A 22,916-nucleotide genomic window follows, 5' to 3' on the forward strand; every position below is an offset into this window, starting at 1 on the left:
CCTCAGTGCAGCCACCTTGACGGGCTTAAACCTCAGTGCTACCAACTTAACCTCACTAGCGCGAGATTTGAATCAGTAAACAAAGCCACGTGTTTTTTGACAGCCACGTGCTTTTTGACAGACAACAACGTTTCGCTAACCTCAGTACTACCATCTTGACGAGCCTAAACCTTAGTAGTACCAACCTAACCTCACTAGAGCGAGATTTGAATCGGTAAACAAATCCACATGCTTTTTGACAGCTGTCATCCGCCATCTTTAAACTACAGAGCACCGTGCTGCCCTCTTTATCGCAGTAGCTGCAAATTCGTCACCTGTCATCCGCAGTGCTGCCATTTTAACGGGCCTAAACGTCAGTGCTACCAACTTAACCTCACGAGCGCGAGATTTGAATCGGTAAACAAATCCACGTGCTTTTTTGTCAGCTGTCATCTACCATCTTTAATCTATAGAGCACAGTGGTGCCCTCTTTAGCTACATACCTTTGAAATGTGGTGGCGGATAATTTGAAAAATGCTTTTAGACAGCAGCCATCTTTGAGCACCGTGCTGCCCTCTTTAGCTAGATACCTTTGAAATGTGCTGGCAGGCAATACCACGTGACAGCAGCCGTCTTGAATCAAGAGAGCACCGTGCTGCCCTCTTTATGACATGTAGTAGCGGGCAATTTGAAAAGTTCTGTTAGCTGTCATCCGCCATCTTTAAACAAGAGAGCACCGTGCTGCCATCTTTAGCTAGATACCTTTGAAATGTGGTGGCGGCAAATTGAAAAATTCCACGTGCTCTTGTTTAGTAAACAAACTCACGCGCATTTTGTCAGCTGTCATCCGCCAACTTACATTGCAAACCTCAGTGCTACACTCTTTAGGTACATACCTTTGAAATATGGTGGCGGATAATTTAAAAAGAAAAATTCTACAGCAGCCATCTCTCGACGCTAATTGCACAAGATGGTGGCTATACATGACTCCTTAAAGGTGCTTATGCAAGATGGCCGCTATACATAGGTTCTTATGAGACACACTTGGCATGCTTGCGCAAGATAGCGGTTATACAATACTCCTTATGAGACGCCCTAGAGATGCTTGCGCAAGTTGGCGGATGCTCTTATGAGGCGGCTTAAGGGTCCTTGCACAAGATGGCTAGAGACGCCCTTAAGATGCTTGCGCATGATGGCGGACGCAAGATGGCGGACGCAAGATGGCGGCTATACACGACTCCTTATGAGACGCCTTAAGGGTGCTTGCGCAATATGGCTGCTGCTCTTATGAAGAAAGCTAGCTTAGAGGCTAACGTGTCATGCTTGTTCGATTCATTAAATTTGGGGCTTAAATGCAAAATGTTAAATATCTCGAAAAAGGTGCATCGTAGAACAAAACGGGCAAAATTTTTCTGCCCAATACCTCGGTTCGCAGTACGAGGAACATGATAGCATAAGAAAAACATAGTCTAATGATGAGATCAACGGTTCGGTTCCTACTTATGCCCATTGGCATTCGCTCTGTTTTAGCTTGTATTGAAGCAAGTCTTCGTAACATGACCAGGTCTAGTTATGGTAGAGAGTATAACGTGCCGTGCACGTTCGATTCATTAAATTTTTACCTTAAATGCAAAATGTTAAATATCTCGAAAACGGACAAAAATATTTCTACCGAATACCTAGGTTTGCAGTATCAGGAACATGATAGCATAAGAAAAACATAGTCTAATGATGAGATCGACGGTTCGATTCCTACTTAGGCCCTTTGGCATTGGCAGCTATCTAATTCTACAAGATGGTGGCTATACATAGCTTCTTATGAGACAGCTTAAGAGCGCTTGCACAAGATGGCTGCTGCTCTTATGAGACACCATAGGGGTGCTTGCGCAAGGTAGCAGCGACAAGACGGTGACTATACACAGCTCCTTATGATACGGCCTAGAGATGCTCACAAAAAATTTTGGCTGCTCTGATGAAGAAAGCTAGCTTTGCATCGTGCAGGTATCTTTACAGCACTAAACCTCATACATTTGAAATGTGGTGTCGGGTAATTTGATAATTCTACGTGCTTTTTCTTAACAGCAGCTATCTTTAAACAATAGCGGCTATACATAAGCTGTTAAGGCCTCCTCTTATGTCAAGGCATAGCTCTATCGAACAAGTTTAAACCTGCATCGGGATAGATGCAGTAAGCACGTGCTGCAGTGATGACTTCATTATGCATGTTTAGACTTGCAAATCACTAAAGAAACATAACAAGACTAGAATCGAACACAGCACTCCATGCCGTTAACTTTATCATGTGATCGGAACATTGATTGAAGTGTTTAGAACATTAAATATGTGATCAAGATTAAAATAGAACACTGTACTCGGTACAACATGTGTTTAGAACATGTCAGCGTATACCTTTGTTCTAAGAAGATTAGGTTACCGCACATTCCTTTTAGGGCAGAAGGGCAAAAGGGCTAAAGGGCTAATGGGCTAAAGGGCTAATGGGCTAAAGGGCTAATGAGCTAAAGGGCTAATGGGCTAAAGGGCTAATGGGCTAAAGGGCGAAAGTGCTAGGGTGCCTCTCCTCTCTTTATCCGGGCTTAAGATCGGCTCTAAAACTAGAGGCGGAGTTAACACCCTAAGGAAGGAAGAATATTGGGAAATAATCTATACGAATATACCTACTCGATCGATTATATACTACAGATGGATGACTTAGGTATGGGTAAGCGTTTACTTAATAATACCTACACGACGTAATTCATGCTCTATTTCAAAAATATCTTCTTTGTACTGTGTGTAACCAGCATCATGATAGGCTCTTAGCAGTTGTAAAAGTTTTACGAGTACGTTGGGGTCTTTACAGTATCTTATATCTACATAGGGTAACAGAGGCTTGTTGTGATCTTTGAGTCTATATGCAGACAGTTGATGTGTAGGGACTTGTTTTGATGTAATACGTGCTTCAGCAGTAGCGTTTCTAGGTACAAACTTAACTTGTTTCGATAGCGATGAAGCGTTGAAATTTCCTTCTTCTTTACCTTGCATCTCTTCTTGAGATGTTTGCACTGCGACTGAACGTGTAGTAGGCTTAGGAAATGAAGTAAAATCATCAAGCTGTAATGGAAATGAAACATTAAGATTTTCTTCTTCTTCTACTGCTTTCCCTTTACTACTGTTTTGATCAACATCATTATCCTTTTTATCATAATCATGATCTTGCCTCTCTTTATCTTGAAGTTTGTGCTTAGTAACAGAACTCGCAGCAGGTCTAGACAACAAGGGAGAATTAAAAATCTCTCGCAGAGGTGTACTTTTTGAACATATATCAGTGTTCCCTTGAATATGGTTGAGCTCTTTGTATTTTGTTCCCGATGAAGCTACATTACACGCGGCTTCATGACGTTGAGCGTTGTATGCGTTCTTGAACTCTCTTCTACAATGTTTGCATTGAAAAATTGTCCTACATGATATCTCATGACGTCTCCTGTGATAGCTTCGGGAAAATGCTTTTCCACACTTTTCGCAAATACACCTAGAAGTAGGTTTTTCCATGACGCGCTTTAACCTTCTGCTAACAGATTCTTCTTTAAATCTACTTGACATTTGTTACTCTCTACTTCGATGATGCGAACAGCTTAGCGATTAACAGTAAACTAACACAAAAGCGTATAACCAAGGTAGCAAGGGTAAGGTTTAAGCCCATCAAGATGGCAAGAGCGAGGTTAGGGACGTTCTGTTGTTGGATTTTAAATTCCGCGCTATAACATGCATAAGGTGGCAGCCTTGAGGTTTACCGCCGTAAAGATGGCAGCAGTGAGTTTAGCGACGCTCTATTAACCTTCAGTGTGAGTTAGGGTCCGTCAAGAAGACAGCTGTCAAAAAAGCACGTGGCTTGGTTTACTAAACAAGAGCACGTGGCTGTGACGTCACGGTCACGTAATCAATCCTCAGCTCTACGTCATTAAGAGCAGCATTAAGATTAGCTATTTTTAGAAATCTTCGGAACAGAGCAGCAGTATTAATAGCCATGTTTCAAAGCGTGTACCCATCACCTATCGATTTTACATGCATCGAACCTCGTACTAAACTTCTTCCGCTAGATCGTGCTGCTATCTTAGCATAACTTATACGCATGACCTTAAAGTACCAAAAATAGCCATGTTTCAAAGCGTGTACACATTACCTATCGATTTAGCATGCATCGACTCTCGTACTAAACTTTTTCCGCTGGATTGTGCTTCTATCTTAGCATAATTTTATACACATGAACTTACAGTACAAAGAATATCCATGTTTCAAAGCGTGTACATATTACCTATCGATTTCACATACATCATATATCGCACTAAACTTCATCCGCTAGATTCTGCTGCTACCTTAGCATAACTTATACGCATGAACTTAAAGTACAAAGAATAGCCATGTTTCAAAGGGTGTACACATTACTTATTGATTATGCATGCATCGAATCTCGTACTAAACTTCTTCCGCTAGATTGTGCTGCTATCTTAGCATAACCTATACCCATAAATTTAAATTGCAAAGAATAGCCATATTTCAGAGCGTGTACACATCACCTATCGATTTGGCATGCATCGACTCTCGTACTAAAACTTCTTCCGTTAGATTATGCTGCTATCTTAGCATAACCTATGTGCATGAACTTCAAATGCAAAGAAAAGCCATGTTTCAAAGAGTGTACACATCACCCTTAACTTCTTCCGCTAGATTGCACTGCTATCTTAGCATAACCTATACGCGTGAACTTAAAGCATAACAAATAACGATGTCTAACAGCGTGTACACATCACCTATTGATTTTGCGTGCATCGACTATTTTTTACCGCCAGAGTGTACAACGATCCCGTATGTGTATTGCTAACGTATGTGTATAAAGCTAAAGCACAAAGAATAGCTATATTACAAAGCGCGTACACATCACCTATCGATTTTGCATACATCGACTATCGTACTAAACTTCTCCCGCTAGAGTGTACAACGATCGAAATTGTGTGCTGCTACCTATGTGCGTGAATTTAAAGAATAAAGAACAGCGTGTACACATCACGTATTGATGATGCATGCGTCGACTATCGTACTACGCTTCTTCCGCTAGAGCATGTGGCAATCGCTTTTGTGTATCCCTAACCCATGTGCACGAACTTAAAGCACAAGGAAGAGCTATGTTCCAAAGCGTGAACACATCACCTGTCAATTTTGCATGCATCAACTATTGTACTAAACTTCTTCCACAACAGCGTTCGATCATCGCTTGTGTGTGCTGCAATCTTAACATAACCTATGTGCACGAAGTTAAAGCACAAATAATAGCCAAGTTCAAAGCGTGTACACCTCAACTATCGATTTTGCATGCATCGACTTTCGTACTAAACTTCTTCCACTAGAGCGTGCGACAACCTTATAAGTATGCTGCTAACTTAGTATAACTTATACGCATGAACTTAAAGCATAAATAATAGCGATGTATAAAAATCTTGTGAACATAGCAGCAGCAGTAAGAATAGCAATGCTTTAAAAGCGTGTACGCATTGCCTATCGATTATACACGCATCAACTATCGTATTAAACAACTTTTACGCGAGCGTGCGATCATCGCTTGTATGTGTGCTGCTATCTTAACATAACCTATGTGCACGAACTTAAAGCATAAAAAATAGTTATGTGTAAAAGTTTTGTGAACATAGCAGAGTGTTTACTACGTACTTCTCCCGCTAGAGTGTACTGCTATCTTACCATAACCCATGTGCACGAATTTAAAGCACGAAGAATAGTCAAGTTTCAAAGCGTGTACACATCACCTATCGATTTTGCATGCATCAACTATCGTACTAAACACATCCCGCTAGAATGTACAACGTTCACATGTGTTTATGCTGCTACTTTAGCATGACCTAAGCGAACGAACTTAAAGCACAATGAATTGCGATGTTTGAAAATCTTGCGAACATAGTAGCAGTAAGAATAGCAAGGTTTAAAGGCGTGTACATGTCACCTTTTGATAATGCATACATCAACTATCCTATTAAACAACTTTTACGCGAGCGTGCGATCATCGCTTGTATGTGTGCTGCTATCTTAACATAACCTATGTGCACGAACTTAAAGCATAAAAAAAAGTTATGTGTAAAAGTTTTGTGAACATAGCAGAGTGTTTACTACGTAGGTGCAGTCATTGAACTTTGCATGCTGAAGCAGCATACTACGTGACCGTGACGTCACAGCCACGTGCTCTTGTTTAGTAAACCAAGCCACGTGCTTTTTTGACAGCTGTCTTCTTGACGGACCCTAACCTCACAATGAAGGACAATAGAGCGTCGCTAACCTCACTGCTGCCATCTTTACGGCGGTAAACCTCAAGGCTGCCACCTTATGCATGTTATAGCGCGGAATTTAAAATCCAACAACAGAACGTCGCTAACCTCACTCTTGCCATCTTGATGGGCTTAAACCTTACAGTTGCTACCTTGGTTATACGCTTTTGTGTTAGTTTACTGTTAATCGCTAAGCTGTTCGCATCATCGAAGTAGAGAGTAACAAATGTCAAGTAGATTAAAAGAAGAATCTGTTAGCAGAAGATAAAAGTCCGTCATGGAAAAACCTACTTCTAGGTATATTTGCGAAGAGTGTGGAAAAGCATTCTCCCGAAGCTATCACAGGAGAAGTCATGAGATATCATGTAGGACAATTTTTCAATGCAAACATTGTAGAAGAGAGTTCAAGAACGTATACAACGCTGAACGTCATGAAGCCGCGTGTAATGTAGCTTCATCGGGAACAAAATACAAAGAGCTCAACCATATTCAAGGGAACACTGATATATGTTTAAAAAGTACACCTCTGCGAGAGATTTTTTATTCTCCCTTGTTGTCTAGACCTGCTGCGAGTTCTGTTACTAAGCACAAACTTCAAGATAAAGAGAGGCAAGATCATGATTATGATAAAAAGTATAATGATGTTGATCAAAACAGTAGTAAAGGGAAAGTAGAAGAAGAAGAAGAAAATCCTAATGATTCATTGCCATTACAGCTTGATGATTTTACTTCATTTCCTAAGCCTACTACACGTTCAGTCGCAGTGCAAACATCTCAAGAAGAGATGCAAGGTAAAGAAGAAGGAAATTTCAACGCTTCATCGCTATCGAAACAAGTTAAGTTTGTACCTAGAAACGCTACTGCTGAAGCACGTATTACATCAAAACAAGTCCCTACACATCAACTGTCTGCATATAGACTCAAAGTTCACAACAAGCCTCTGTTACCCTATGTAGATGTAAGATACTGTAAAGACACCAACGTACTCGTAAAACGTTTACAACTGCCAAGAGCCTATCATGATGCTGGTTACACACAGTACAAAGAAGATATTTTTGAAATAGAGCATGAATTACGTCGTGTAGGTATTATTAAGTAAACGCTTACCCTTACTTAAGTCATCCATCTGTAGTATGTAGTCGATCGAGTAGCTATATTCGTATAGATTATTTCCCAACATTCTTCCTTCCTTAGGGTGTTTTATTTCAGTCTTGATCACTTATTTAATGTTCTAAACCCTTCAATCAATGTTCCGATCACATGATAAAGTTAACGGCATAGAGTGTAGTGTTCGATTCTAGTCTTGTTATGTTTCTTTAGTGATTTGCAAGTCTAAACATGCATAATGACGTCATCACTGCAGCACGTGGTTACTCTAGCTATCCCGATGCAGGTTTAAACTTGTTCGATAGAGCTATGCCTTGACATATGAGGCGACCTTAACAGCTTATGTATAGCCGCTATTGTTTAAAGATAGCTGCTGTTAAGAGAAAAGCACGTAGAATTTTCAAATTACCCGCCACCACACTTCAATGGTATGAGGTTTAGTGCTGTAAAGATACCTGCACGATGCAAAGCTAGCTTTCTTCATCAGAGCAGCCACCATCTTGTGTGAGCACCTCTAGGCCGTATCGTAATGAGCTGTGTATAGGCACCCTCTTGTCGCTGCTACCTTGCGCAAGCACCCCTAGGGCATCTCATAACAGCAACAGCCATCTTGTGCAAGCGCTCTTAAGCTGTCTCATAGGAAGCTATGTATAGCCGCCATCTTGTAGAATTAGATAGCTGCCAATGCCAAAGGACCTAAGTAGGGATCGAACCGTCGATCTCATCATTAGACTATGTTTTTCTTATGCTATCATGTTCCTGATACTACAAACCTAGGTATCAGGTGGAAACATTTTATCCGTTTTGCTCTACGATGCACCGTTTTCGAGATATTTAACATTTTGCATTTAAGCACCAAATTTAATGAATCGAACCTGCACGGCACGTTATACTCTCTACCATAGCTAGACCTAATCATGTTACGAAGACTTGCTTCAATACAAGCTAAAACAGAGCGAATGCCAAAGGGCCTAAGTAGGAACCGAACCGTTGATCTCATCATTAGACTATGTTTTTCTTATGCTATCATGTTTCTCGTACTGCGAACCGTGGTATTGGCAAGAAAAATTTTGTCCGTTTTGCTCTACGATGCACCGTTTTCGAGATAATTAACATTTTGCATTTAAGCCCCGAATTTAATGAATCGAACTAGCAATACACGTTGGCCTCTAAGCTAGCTTTCTTCATAAGAGCAGCAGCCATCTTGCGCAAGCACCCTTAAAGAGTCTCATAAGGAGTCGTGTATAGCCGCCATCTAGCGTCCGCCATCTTGCGCAAGCATCTTAAGAGCGTCTTTAGCCATCTTATGCAAGGACCCTTAAGCCGCCTCATAAGAGCATCCGCCATCTTGCGCAAGCATCTCTAGGGCGTCTCATAAGGAGCTTTGTATAACCGCCATCTTGCGCAAGCATCCCAAGTGTGTCTCATAAGAACCTATGTATAGCGGCCATCTTGCATAAGCACTTTTAAGGAGTCATGTATAGCCACCATCTTGTGCAAGTAGCGTCGAGAGATGGCTGCTCTAGAATTTTTCTTTTTAAATTACCCGCCACCATATTTCAAAGATATGTACCTAAATAGTGTAGCACTGAGGTTTGCGATGTAAGTTGGCGGATGACAGCTGACAAAAAGCGCGTGAGTTTGTTTACTAAACAAGAGCACGTGGAATTTTTCAATTTGCCGCCACCACATTTCAAAGGTATCTAGCTAAAGATGGCAGCACGGTGCTCTCTTGATTAAAGATGGCGGATGACATCTAAGAGAAATTTTCAAATTGCCAGCTACTACACGTCATAAAGAGGGCAGCACGGTGCTCTGGGTTTAAAGATGGCGGATGACAGCTGACGAAATTGCCCGCATGATAGCAGCACAGTGCTCTATTTATTAAAGATGGCGGATGACAGCTGTCAAAAAACACGTAGCATTGTTTCCAAACAAGAGCACATAGAATTTTTCAAATTGCCGCCACCACATTTCAAAGGTATCTAACTAAAGTGTGCAGCACTGAGGTTTGTGATGCAAGATGGCGGACGACAGCTATCAGAAAAAAAGCACGTGAGTCTGTTTCCAAACAAAAGCACGTGGAATTTGCCACTGCCTCAAAGAGGGCAGCACGGTGCTCTCTTGATTAAAGATGGCTGCTGTCACGTGGAATTGCCTGGCACCACATTTCAAAGGTATCTAGCTAAAGAGGGCAGCACGGTGCTCAAAGATGGCTGCTGTCAGAAACCATTTTTCAAATTATCCGCCACCACATTTCAAAGGTAAGTAGCTAAAGAGGGCACCACTGTGCTCTATAGATTAAAGATGGTGGATGACAGTTGTCAAAAAAGCGCGTGGATTTGTTTACCGATTCAAATCTCGCGCTCGTGAGGTTAAGTTGGTAGCACTGAGGTTTAGGCCCGTTAAGATGGCAGCACTGCGGATGACAGGTGACGAATTTGCAGCTACTGCGATAAAGGCGGCAGCACGGTGTTCTGTAGTTTAAAGATGGCGGAAGACAGCTCTCAAAAAGCATGTGGATTTGTTTACCGAGTCAAATCTCGCGCTAGTGAGGTTAAGTTGGTGCCACTAAGGTTTAGGCTCGTCAAGATGGTAGTACTGAGGTTAGCGATACGTTGTTGTGTGTCAAAAAGCACGTGGCTGTCAAAAAACACGTGGCTTTGTTTACCGATTCACATCTCGCGCTAGTGAGGTTAAGTTGGTAGCACTGAGGTTTAGGCCCGCCAAGATGGCTGTTTTGAGGATTCCGATACGTTGTTGTCTGTGAAAAAGCACGTGGCTGTCAAAAACACGTGGCTTTGTTTACAAATTCAAATCTCGCGCTAGTTAGGTTAAGTTGGTACCACTGAGGTTTAGGTCCGTCAAGATGGCAGCAGTGAGGTTAGCGATGCGTTGTTGTCGATGACAGCTGTCAAATGCGCGTGGCTTTGTTTACAAATTCAAATTCAAATCTCCCGCCAAAATTCAAATTTCCAGCGGGAGGCGGAGGGGCCCCTGGGAGCCCGGAGCTGGAGGCGGCCGCTGAACTCTCCAATTATACTACTACTATTATCTATGCTTTAAGTTTGTGCACATATGTTATGTTAAGATAGCAGCAGATACAAGCAATTGTTACACGCTCTAGTAGAAGATGCATGCATTTTTATTTAATTATTTATTAATTATTAATTAATACACGCTGTTATACCTTGCTATTCTTACCGCTGCTATGTTCGCAATATTTCTAAACAACACTATTCTTTGTGCTTTAAGTTCGCTCATATAAGTCATGCTATGATAGCAGTACACTTATACGATTTTGGCACAATCTACCGGGAGAAGTTTAGTACGACAGTCGATGTATGCAAAATCGATAGGTAATGTGTACACGCTTTTAAAAATAGCTATTCTTTGTGCTTTGAGTTCATGCGTATAGGTTATGCTAAGATAGAAACACAATCGAGCGGAAGAAGTTTAGTAGGATAGTCGATGCATGTAAAATTAATAGGTGATGTGTACACTCTTTGGAACATAGCTGTTCTTTGTACTTTAAGTTCGTGGGCATAGGTAGCAGCACACAATTTCGAACGTTGCACCCTCTAGCGGAAGAAGTTTAGTAGGACAGTCGATGCATGTAAAATTAATAGGTGATGAGTACACGCTTTGGAACATACCTATTCTTTGTACATTAAGTTTGTGCACATGGGTTTGCAGCAGACAATTGCGATCGTTTTACACTGTAGCGGAAAAAATAGTCGATGCATGCAAAATCAATAGGTGATGTGTACACGCTGTTAAACATCGTTATTCTTTGCACTTTAAGTTTATGCGTATAAGTTATGCTAAAATATAAGCACAATCTAGTGGAAAAAGTATAGTATGGTAGTCGATACATGCAAAATCGATAGGCGATGTGTACACGCGATAGCTATTCTTTGTACTTTAAGTTTATGCGTATAGGTTATGCTAAGATAGCAGCACAATCTAACCTCACTTTGAAGGACAATAAAGCATCGTTAACCTCACTGTTGCCATCTTTACGGCGCCAAACCTCAAGGCTGCCACCTTACGCATGTTGTAGCGCGAAATTTAAAATCCAACAACAGAACATCGCTAACCTCACTGCTGCCTTCTTTACGGCGCTAAACCTCAAGGCTGCCACCTTATGCATGTCGTAACGCGGAATTCAAAATCCAACAACAGAACAACGCTAACCTCACTGCTGCCTTCTTGAAACGTTCTGTGTTCCAAACACTAAAAACTATCGAGCAGATACTGATTTCTGTTAGAAAAACGCAACTCATTGCATCTCGGGAATTTTATTAGGTAATTCTGCTAAGACGTGATCCCTAGGTTCTATTCCTTGTTCTGAACACAAAACCATTTACCAATAAAGATTAATTTGCTATACTTAACAAATTAGAAGCATTCTTGCTGATGGCGATCGATGAGGGTGTTAAAATATGCCTACTTCAGCAAACTCCTTCTTGGAGGAGAGCGTGGTAAGGTAGTAGAGGAGCCCTTTTGCCCCTTAGTCCATTAGCCCTTTAGCCCATTAGCCCTTTAGACATTTATCTCATTACACCTTTAGCCTATTAGCCTTTAGCTCTACAAGGAATGTGCGGTAGGGAAAATGGAGAGTCCTTTCATCCTTATTGCCCTTCTGATAAGACGTAACCCCTGGGTTCCATTCCCTATCATGTGTGTAGCACGATTATTTTTCGGTTCAGTATTTTGCAGAGTAGCCCTCGCCTGCACAAGCTACATGCTTGTAACCCATGCGAAAAGACTGAAACAATAATATGTTTCCGAAACGATATTTTATGTTACATGTTTTTATTGATAACTTGTTCAACTGCTAGGGACTTAAACGTAAGCGGTGTATTTCTTATAGCACTAAGTGTTCTCGAAACAGACTTTCAACGTATTAGGTCATGTTACGTACGTGTAGTACGTGTTGAAGAGATGTTAAGTACAGAACAAAAATGGCCAGCCGGACAACAGTGGGATCCGAACCCACAACCTCCTGATTTCGCGTCGATTGCTCTACCAATTGAGCTATGGTGGCCTAGGCCGTCTTTGTTCTGTTTGAAAGGATCTGAGCTACAGGTCTGTACTGAACAGTACAGTTCTGTACTCAACATCTCTTCAACACGTACTACACGTACGTAACACGACGTAATACGTTGAAAGTCTGTTTCGATTACAATGCGGTCGTGAAAATTCAATATTCATTGACTTGCCCCACAACGGGCGACTTAAACGCACTCTACAGTGTGCTAGCAGCTGTGCCAGACCTGTAGCTCAGATCCTTTCAAACAGAACAAAGATGGCCTAGGCATCCATAGCTCAATTCGTAGAGCAACCGACGCGAAATCGGGAGGTTGTGGGTTCGGAACCCACTGGTGTCCGGCTGGCAATTTTTGTACTGTACTTAACATCCCTTCAACACGTACTACACATACGTAACACGACCTAATACGTTGAAAGTGTGTTTCGATTACAATGCGGTCGTGAAAATTCAATATTCATTGACATGCCCCACAACGGGCGACTTAAACGCACTCTACAGTGTGCTAGCAGCAGTGCAAGACCTGTAGCTCAGATCCTTTCAAACAGAACAAAGATGGCCTAGGCCACCACAGCTCAATTGGTAGAGCAACCGACGCGAAATCGGGAGGTTGTGAGTTCGGATCCCACTGGTGTCCGGCTGGCCATTTTTGTTCTGTACTTAACATCTCTTCAACACGTACTACATGTACGTAACACGACCTAATACGTTGAAAGTCTGTTTCGATTACAATGCGGTCGTGAAAATTCAATATTCACTAAGCGTTCTGTTTAATTTTACTTTCCGCATGAACTGCATGCTTGTAACCCATGCCAACAGATTGAAACAATAGGTTTCCGAACTGATATTTCACGTTACATGTTTATGTGATAACTTGTTCGACTGCTTTTCGCACAAGACAAATGATAGAAGGCAAATCATTTGAAGTTGTACTTTTGCTCTATCGCTTACCGAGCGAGATGGTTACGCAGTATGTGCACTGCCGTATGCATAAGATCATGTTGTATGTTCGATTTTAGTGTTCTGAACACATCAATCAATGTTCTAATCACATGTTGAAGTTAACGGCATCGAGTACAGTGTTCGATTCTAGTCTTGTTATGTTTCAATCTAATCTTCTTAGAACAAAGGCATCCCCTAGTATGTTCTAAACACATGTTGTATCGAGTACAGTGTTCTATTCTAGTCTTGATCACTTATTTAGTGTTCTGAACACATCAATCAATGTTCTGATCACATGTTGAAGTTAACGACATCGAGTACAGTGTTCGATTCTAGTCTTGTTATGTTTCAATCTCTTCTTTTGTAATCTGATCTTCAAGTATCCCCTGACATGTTCTAAACACATGTTGTATCGAGTACAGTGTTCTATTCTGGTCTTGATCACTTATTTAGTGTTCTGAACACATCAAGCAATGTTCTGATCACATGTTGAAGTTAACGACATCGAGTACAGTGTTCGATTCTAGTCTTGTTATGTTTCAATCTAATCTTCTTAGAACAAAGGCATCCCCTAGTATGTTCTAAACGCATGTTGTATCGAGTACAGCGTTTGATTCTAGTCTTGTTATGTTTCTTTCGTCATCTGCAAGTCTAAACATGCATAATGATGTTATCGCAGCACACTCTTGCCTTCGCGATACAGGTTGAAACTTGTTCTAAAGAGCGATGCCTTGACATAAGAAGAGGCCTTAACAGCTTATGTGCAATGACCCTTAAGTCATCTCATAAGAGCAGTCACCATCTTGAGCAAGCATCGCTAGGGCGTCTCATAAGGAGCCATGTATAGCCGCCTTCTTGCTCAAGCATCCCAAGGGTGTCTCATAAGAACCTATGTATGGCAGCCATCTTGCGTAAGCACCCTTAAGGAGTCATGTATAGCCACCATCTTGTGCAATTAGCGTCGAGAGATGGCTTCTGTAGATTTTTTAATTATTCGCCACCATATTTCAAAGGTAGTAGCTAAAGAGTGCAGCACTGAGATTTGCGATGCAAGATAGCGGATGACAGCTGTGACGTAGAAATTTCCTACTACTGCGATAAAGATTGCAGCACGGTGCTCTGTTGATTAACGATGGCAGCTGTCAAAAAAGCACGTGGGTTTGGTTCCAAACAAGAGCACGTGGAATTTTTCAAATTGCCGCCACAACATTTCAAAGGTAAGTAGCTAAAATGTGCAGCACGGTGCTCTCTTGATTAATGATGGCGGATGGTAGCTGTCAAAAAAGCACGTGTCTTTGTTTCCAAACAAGAGCACGTAGAATTTTTCAAATTGCCGCCACCACATTTCAAAGGTATCTAGCTAAAGAGTGCAGCACGGTGCTCTCTTGATTAAAGATGGCGGATGGTAGCTGTCAAAAAAGCACGTGGCATTGTTTCCAAACAAGAGCACGTGGAATTTTTCAAATTGCCGCACCACATTTCTACTAAAGAGTGCAGCACGGTGCTCTCTTGATTAATGATGGCGGATGGTAGCTGTCAAAAAAGCACGTGGCATTTTTTCCAAACAAGAGCACGTGGAATTTTCCAAATTACCACCACCACATTTCAACTAAAGAGTGCAGTGCGGTGCTCTCTTGATTTAAGATGGATGCTGTCACGTGGAATTGCCTGCCACCACATTTCAACTAAAGAGTGCAGCACGGTGCTCTGTCCTTTAAAGATGGCTGCGGTCAAAAAGCGTTTTGCAAATTATCCGCCACCACATTTCAAAGATAGGCCTATGTAGCTAAAGAGGGCAGCACGGTGCTCTGTTGATTAAAGATGGCGGATGACAGCTCTCAAAAATCACGTGAATTTGTTTACCGATTCAAATCTCGCCCTAGTAAGGTTAAATTGGCAGCATTGAAGTTTAGGCACGTAAATATCGCAGCACTAAGGTTAGCGATGCGTTGTTGTCGATGATAGCTGTCAAAAAGCAGGAGTCTGTCAAAAATGCACGTGGCTTTGTTTACCGATTCAAATCTCGCGCTAATTAGGTTAAGTTGGCAGCAATGAGGTTTAGGCTCGTCAAGATGGCAGTACTGAGGTTAGCGATACGTTGTTGTTGATGATAGCTGTCAAAAAGCACGTGGCTTTGTTTACCAATTCAAATTTCCCGCGGGAGCAAGAGCGGGCCCCTGGGAAGGCTCCCGGGAGGAGGAGGAGGAGGAGGAGGAGGAGGAGGAGGAGGAGGAGGAGCGGGTCCCTGGAAAGGTCCCACGGGAGGAGGAGGTGGAGCGGGTCCCCTGGGAGCCGGAGGTGGAGGTGGCGCCCGAACTGTCCACTAATACTACTTTTCTCGTATTAATATTTGAAAGTGCGATTGGGCACCTCTTTAACCCGGCAGTGGTCGCGTGGTGAGTGAATCACTCACTTCCCGAAATGAAGTGTTGTCATTGCCCAGCTCCCCTCCCCTCTAGGTATTCCTCAGCCAATCCCTTATCTTCCGTGCAGGATGTTCAGTACGAGTTAGCCGTTCACTAGAGAAGAGTTATTTTTGTTCTTAGTATGCAGTGCGCTCGGTGAGGGATTTGCTCAGCACGCGACCACTAGTGTTACTGTTTTATTATAACTCGACAATGTACCTTTGGTGTACTGTTTTATTTGTTAGGGTGTTCTTTCATTAGTGATTTACATAGTTGTGAACATTGTGTAGTTATTCAATGGCTACTTCACAAGAATAGCGAATCCTGCAATGGACGGACGAAGTGGAACAGGAACTAAAGCAAGTAAGAAATACGGTTGGTGGAAATGATTTGCCACAACCTTGGTGATCCTTATGGCAGTGAAAATGAGGGTGAGAGTGACCACGTGGAAAACAGTGATCATAATACTGATTCAGAGGTATCGGGAGAAGAGCTGGAAGAGGAGCAGCGTGTACCAGTACCTCGTTATATTGGAAAGGACAACTGCACGGTGTGGGGCATTCATTGTGCATCGAGCACGTCAACCTTATCCTTAAGTTACCAGGAAATGCCAAGTTTGTCAGATCACCACTTGAGTCCTGGAAATTATTCTTTCTCTGAAACGTTACATGACATAGTCTCGATGACACACATTAAAAACTTTGTATTGCTTTATATTGTATTTATGTATTATTTACATTTGTAAAATAAATACCTTAGAAGTCTACTTCAAGATAATTATAAAACCAAGGAAAGGATAAACAATAAACAAAACCGACTTTACTATTGGTTTTGAAAAGAGCGAAATGCTAATGACGCGACCACTTTTGTATCAGAAAGACATCATAATTCTCAGACTAGAATATTATGCTGGAAACTAACACCGTAAATAATTTGTGGACTATCTTCGTTCATATTACGCGATGGGACATGTCCGTGAACACTTCCATATCATTAACAGATGCATTTAAGTAAACTACTTATCACAATAACATAAAAATTACTGGGTGAGGGAAACCCTCAGACGCGACCGACCACGCGACTACTGCCGGGTTAATTCTTTCTTTCTTTCTTTCTTTCTTTCTTTCTTTCTTTCTTTCTTTCTTTCTTTGTTTCTTTCTTCTTAGCTTTTGAGTGTCTCGCTATAGCTTTTAGGCATATTTATTTGTCTGTAGTGAAGGTATTCATCTATTATGTCCGTCTGCTTAGGTGAATGGTCGATCTAGAGGACCCGTTAGGTTCATGGATATTATTGTTAAAAAGTTAATTCCCTTATTTCGGGGCTGTCCCCAATATCTCAGCATCTCACACACAACTATCCTCTGCCTAGCCTAGTTACTGTCACACAAAATCTGACTAGTAACAGTTTGCTCACATGTTTGATTTCAGGGAATACAGTTCGATACCGGGAGCCGCTAATCAATTTGGGACTGACTTCGAGATTAAGATGTGTGTCCTGGTCTACTTACGAGCCGTGCAGTCCAACAGCAGCTTCACTATGACATCGAACGACGCACGTGCTGGTGGCTTTGATGATATTGTGTTCTCCTACGGGAGTCCGGGCAATGAACACAATATTCTGGTGCAGTTAAAATATAGTAACCATCCTCTCAATTTGCGTACTCCGGAAAAGAAATTGTTGAATTATTATTTTAATAGCATGAAAAAGACCATCGAATCGCAGATCTTTGAGAACAGTACGTACGTACTCCTTACTAACGCAGATGTGAAATTAGAACGCGAAGTCGCAAATATTGACTCTCCTGCAAAGAAGTTGTTGTGTACTACATGGAGACCTGAAGATGTATTTCAGGTTAGTCTTACTGATGATGTATGTAAAGACTTTAAGGATGAAATTGGAGCTGAAGATTTTGTTAAGAGGCTCTTGATATTCAGAAATCAATCAAATCTAGAACGTCTGGATGAATTCATAAAGCAGGAGCTATTCAAAATATACAATGGCTTTGTACCTGACTATCGGGTCATTCAACAGAACTTCGTTGAAAAAATAAAAGCCTGGTGGGGAGGAACGACTAAACCACCACTTGATGAAAAGTGGACAGGATGGATTGAGCTGGAAAAGCAACCCTTTAATCAGATTAAATTTTGCAAGGACACTCTCTCAGATCTGGAAAAGAGGGTGCAGAATTCTGAATGTGATATAATACTCTTGAAATGTGAGGAGGCTGAAGCCCAAATAGCATGTTCAAAAGTATATCAGACCTTTATCAGAAAAGAAAACCTTCGAGTGCTTTTTACTGATATTTCTGAACAGAAAAAGAATCTGGAAATGCTGTTCAATCTCTGGTTAGACGACATATGGAACGTGCTAGTCATTACTGATGTTACCAACTGTAGTCAAAATTTAGGAGAGTTTATCACAAACATTAAATGTAACTTAGAGAAAAAAATTGTTATCGTCTCTAGCAGAGATGGTGACAAATTAGGACTCTCGAAGGCACATGAAACTGATCCACATTTTATCAAGTCTAGTTTCAACCAGTTGAATGACAAGTCGCAAGACAATTTGCGCAACATATTGGTCGATTTCCAGGGCAAAAGCATCGCTCTTGGTAATATACAGGCTGACAAAGTTCTAGACGGAGGTTGCATTCAGTCAGTTTTAACTTCTCCGAAGGTAGAGATAGGGGAAGCTCTGCCTGCATGTGAAGGAACATACATTCCAAGAACGTTGTCTAAGAGGCTCCTTGTGAAGAGAGACATCTTGAATTCGAATGAACCGGTTATTATTGGCATAACAGAGAAAGGCGTTAGTTCGTCAATGTCAAAAGCAATACATGAAGGAACTTTGACTCAGCAATCGGCCAGTGACCTGTTACACAGGTATAATCGTGCCCTAAACTGTAGTAAAATGAAGAAAGCAACGTGTGAAGTTAATTGTCGCGCTGAGAAGTCACCAGAAGATCCTGTACATTTCATAGAAATGATTGGCAATTCATTTTACTGGTATCGTTCTCGTGGGAGTACTGACAACCTTTTCAAGTATATCGAGTGGTTGCCTAGGGAAGAAGAAGATTGCAAGAAGCTTATCAGAGATATTAGAAGTTGGCAGCCAAAGGCTGAAGACCTCGTGAAGCATGAGTTTCAGACTGTCATTGTGGCAGAAGAAGCTGGATGCGGTAAAACTTCTCTTTTGAGAGAAGTTGCCAATAAGATGAAAGAACTCTATCCTCATCGCTGGATTATTAACATAGACCTCAACAAGCAATCAGAAATTCTTGATAAGATGAGAAAACCAGATAATGTAACGAGAGAAAATATTCTTGACCTTTTAAATAAATCTGCTAACGTAGATGATTCTGAGCTTGGAAGGAAATTGCTGGAATATTATGTTTCGAAATCAGGAGATATTTGCCTTCTCTTTGATGCTTTTGATGAAATAATGCCAAAATACACTGACACAGTTCTTAATATTCTGAAGCTCATTTTGAATGACTTCGGACTATCAACGTTATGGGTGGCAACAAGGTATAATGCGAAAGATAAGCTAGAATGCTTACTAGGAACTAAAGCGTTCAGAATTGAGCCGCTTTCTGAGCAAGAACAGTTTCAATATGTGTCTAAGTTGTTCGGAGAAAAGGTGGCTAGGAAGTTTCAAAGACAAGTTCTTAACGAACTAGAAGAAAGTGCTGGTGTTCGTATCAGCAGCATTCCTTTACATCTAAAAATGATCTGTCAAATGGATCCTGACTTCACAGGTAATTTGTCGAGAGTGAACATCATTAATTTTTATGAGCAACTTATTGAGCAAAAATTTGATGTATATTTCAGGGAAAAGGCTCTTATAAATAGCCATTCCGCTTCCAGTGATGATATAAGGGAGGATCTGCGTAAGATGTTCATGAAGCGTCATATGATTTGTTCCGTAATTGCACTACCCGAAATGCTAGAGGATGTCGACGAGTCCCAAAAGTCTTCCATAACAAAGAAGGTAAAGGAGTTATGTGAAGAAATTGTGGAAGGTAAAGAGAGATTAGGATTCATAGATGGAGTTGTTCTTGGCAAGCCACATTTCATTCATCGCACATTTGCAGAATGTTTTGCTGGTAAGTGGCTTGCAAAACATTGGAAAGAGAACAAATGTATTGTTTCGACGATTTCTTTTACTTATCCTCTAAGGCGGGACATTATGAATAAGGCCATGTGTCAGGAACTGGCTAGTAAATTGCCAGCACATCTTGCTGTGTTGAATGGGGATATCAATGCACTGCGATACCTTAAGGAATACCTGAACAAGAGAGATGCTTTAGGAAGAACACCGCTGCATTTAGCAATCATGATTGAAAACAAAGATGAAGAAAAACCACTAATGGTACTTGAGCTACTGAAATATCAGCCTAATTTAAACATATGCGAGTATCTATACGCCTTTGCACCTGTGTATTATGCAGCCCAAATGCATTGCTGGCATATAGTAAAAATACTTCTCAAGCATGGTGCTAGTGTAAGCCACCTGGCTCTAGTATTCACCCCTACAAAGGAGTTCCTTCATGCCCTGGTACATGGTGCTAAGCCGCGTGAGTTAGAGGAACATGAGCGAACGATGCTCATTGAAGCCTTGGAAGAAGTTGGCAGATCCGGGGATTATCTGAAGATTAATTTTGAAGACAACTGAGCAATAATGTTAAGGTGGTGCAACTGCTCTCAGTGCCATGACTTGTTGCTCCGCTCAGTAACGACAGAGACTGAAGATCAGGTTTTGTTAAATAATGAATGGATGAAATATTATACGTGCAGTCCAAGATAGCTAGTCCTCTATAATTTCCCGGGTTATTTTCATCTCCTTTTTTCTGTGAAAGTGTGTATTAGGACCGTTTTCCAATGTACAGGAAATTGTTCAGTAATCCAAATTTTTTAAAGCTATGTGTAAAGAAATCTTAACTGTGTTACTTGAATATTTCCACATCTCTACAAAAACCTGGTATTCTCCACATGCTTTATATTTTTTAAGTTCTTTGAGTACTTTTACTTCTAATTCTTGGAATTTTGGAAGGATTAAGGTATTCAATTTTTATCGTGTTATTTATAGCCCTTTGGTCATAATCTCATATTTTCACTATTCTTATTATATTTTGTGAGAATTTATTCCAGACATTTTTTAGGTTAAGAGCATTTTCTTCTGTTTTGACGATTTCTAACCTTAAATGTACCTAATATCTCTCCTTACGAATTTCATCACATTCTGTCGACCAGTTGGCATGTTTTAATATGAGAGTACAATGGAGCTAAATTTTCAACTTGTTTTTGGATAACTGGGATCAATTCTTCAAGGTAATCTGATATTTTAATTGTTTTTGTTACATACTTATATATATCACAAACCACGATGATCCGTATTGGAGAGGAATTACAAATGCGGAATGTGGAGTTCTTGGTTTCACATTTGTCATCTTGATTAAGTGGTGTGGTCACAATTCCCCTTTAGTTGATTAGTTTTGATACTGTTATTGTTTATTGGTGTGAATTAAACTTTAATTTTGACAATGTATTGATCCGAACAATACCTAATGCTTTCTACAATTTTACATTATAAATTAACTTAAGGGAACATATATCTGGCTAACATTCCTCCTTCCTTCAATCAGGACGATTCCAAGTCTTAAGCTTGTTTGTTTCCCTTCTTAAATATGTTAATTTAGATGTAAAGTTCAACAAATCGTTGCACACTCTTATTTGTAAATGTATGTGGGGCCCATTTTCCAATGGTATCTCTATAACTTTTCCCTTCCAAATAGGGAATTAAAATCTCGTAATAAACTTTTAACAATAATTTCATTTATTTTGTTTATAATTTGTTCAACAAGACCCCAACATTTGTGCACTTCTTTCTTTGTTTGTGTTACGTCTTTTGGTTTCAATTTTTAAAGGTTAGATTTACAATTCGTGGCGACAGTGCTTGAAACTATTGTTTTTAATTCAGGATGAATCACGTTCTAAATTGGGAACATTGATTTATAACTCATTGGCCAGGTATCCTATTATAATTTTTACAACCTTGTGATTCAAAAATGTTCTGCCATCGTGTTTCTCATTTATGAAGACCGACAATTACAATGCTTTTTATTTAATTCAACTGTAAGATTCATAAGTTTTTCCAAGTTTAAGGAGTGTGTTAATTTTGTGCGTTGCAACATTGTTAATTTATTGATGTATTAAGTTCAGTTGGCTATCCACCGAATTCGAAGTAGCCTTCACCTGAAGCCTGATTGGACGGGACATTGGAATTACTTTCCTGAAAGACCTTTGCATATTGGCTATGGAAGTATGAACCTGGTTGTTTTGTTGTTATTGTTGTTGTTCTCGTTGTCTTTGGTCCAACAGTGCTACTTTATTTCTCTGAAGTCAGCCGACGAGGAACCCGCTATCTGCAACATTGATTTAATAAATTTTAGGTGTGAATGAAAAAAATACATGCAGGATTTGAAGTAAGTGAAAAATTGAAAGCTGTAAAACTTGATGAATGTACTGTATTTCATATTTCAGTGCCGAAAATAAAATAGCCAAGTGAGTTGATTTCAGAAACAGATAATTATAGTTTAGAATCTGTCTACATAAATAAAATTGTAACGATTGTGTGTTTGTACATTGAATATTTTGGCGAAATTTCCGTACAGTTATCCCTTTCAGGTATAATAATGACCATATGCATAATTTTTAGCTTTGGTGTCTGTTTGTCTGTTTGTTTGTTTGTCCGTTTGTCTGTTTGTGTGTCCTTCTATAACTTGAACACTACTTGATATATTTCCACAAAACTTCATATTTAGAATCCACCTGTCTTGGGTAGGTTTTGGAGGAAGTAGTATAATACAGGGATTCGGCCGCCGCCACCGCCACCGGGCTCCCAGAGGCCACCTCCACCACCACCACAGCCAGAGGCCTCCCAGATGCCTCCTCCACCACCACCAAAGCCAGAGGCCTCCCAGAGGCCTCCTCCACCACCCGCGGGAAATTTGAATTTGTAAACAAAGCCACGTGCTTTTTGACAGCTGTCATCGACAACAAAGCATCGCTAACCTCAGTACTGCTATCTTGACGGGCCTA

The 22,916-nt window shown here is 40.7% G+C and overlaps 1 protein-coding gene across 1 annotated transcript in view; it reads left to right on the forward strand.

Moving 5' to 3' along the window:
* The window catches only part of LOC137496908 (uncharacterized), a 92,115-nt gene extending 69,717 nt beyond the window's left edge, over positions 1–22,398 (forward strand). The window contains exon 5 of the mRNA XM_068229656.1: positions 17,244–22,398. Coding sequence (XP_068085757.1) covers positions 17,244–20,490 — 3,247 coding nt within the window. The 3' untranslated portion in view covers positions 20,491–22,398. The remainder of the gene's footprint in view (positions 1–17,243) is intronic.
* Positions 22,399–22,916: the final 518 nt, after the last annotated feature.

Source organism: Anabrus simplex, chromosome 11, assembly GCF_040414725.1.
Source record: "Anabrus simplex isolate iqAnaSimp1 chromosome 11, ASM4041472v1, whole genome shotgun sequence".
Classification (NCBI taxonomy): domain Eukaryota; kingdom Metazoa; phylum Arthropoda; class Insecta; order Orthoptera; family Tettigoniidae; genus Anabrus; species Anabrus simplex.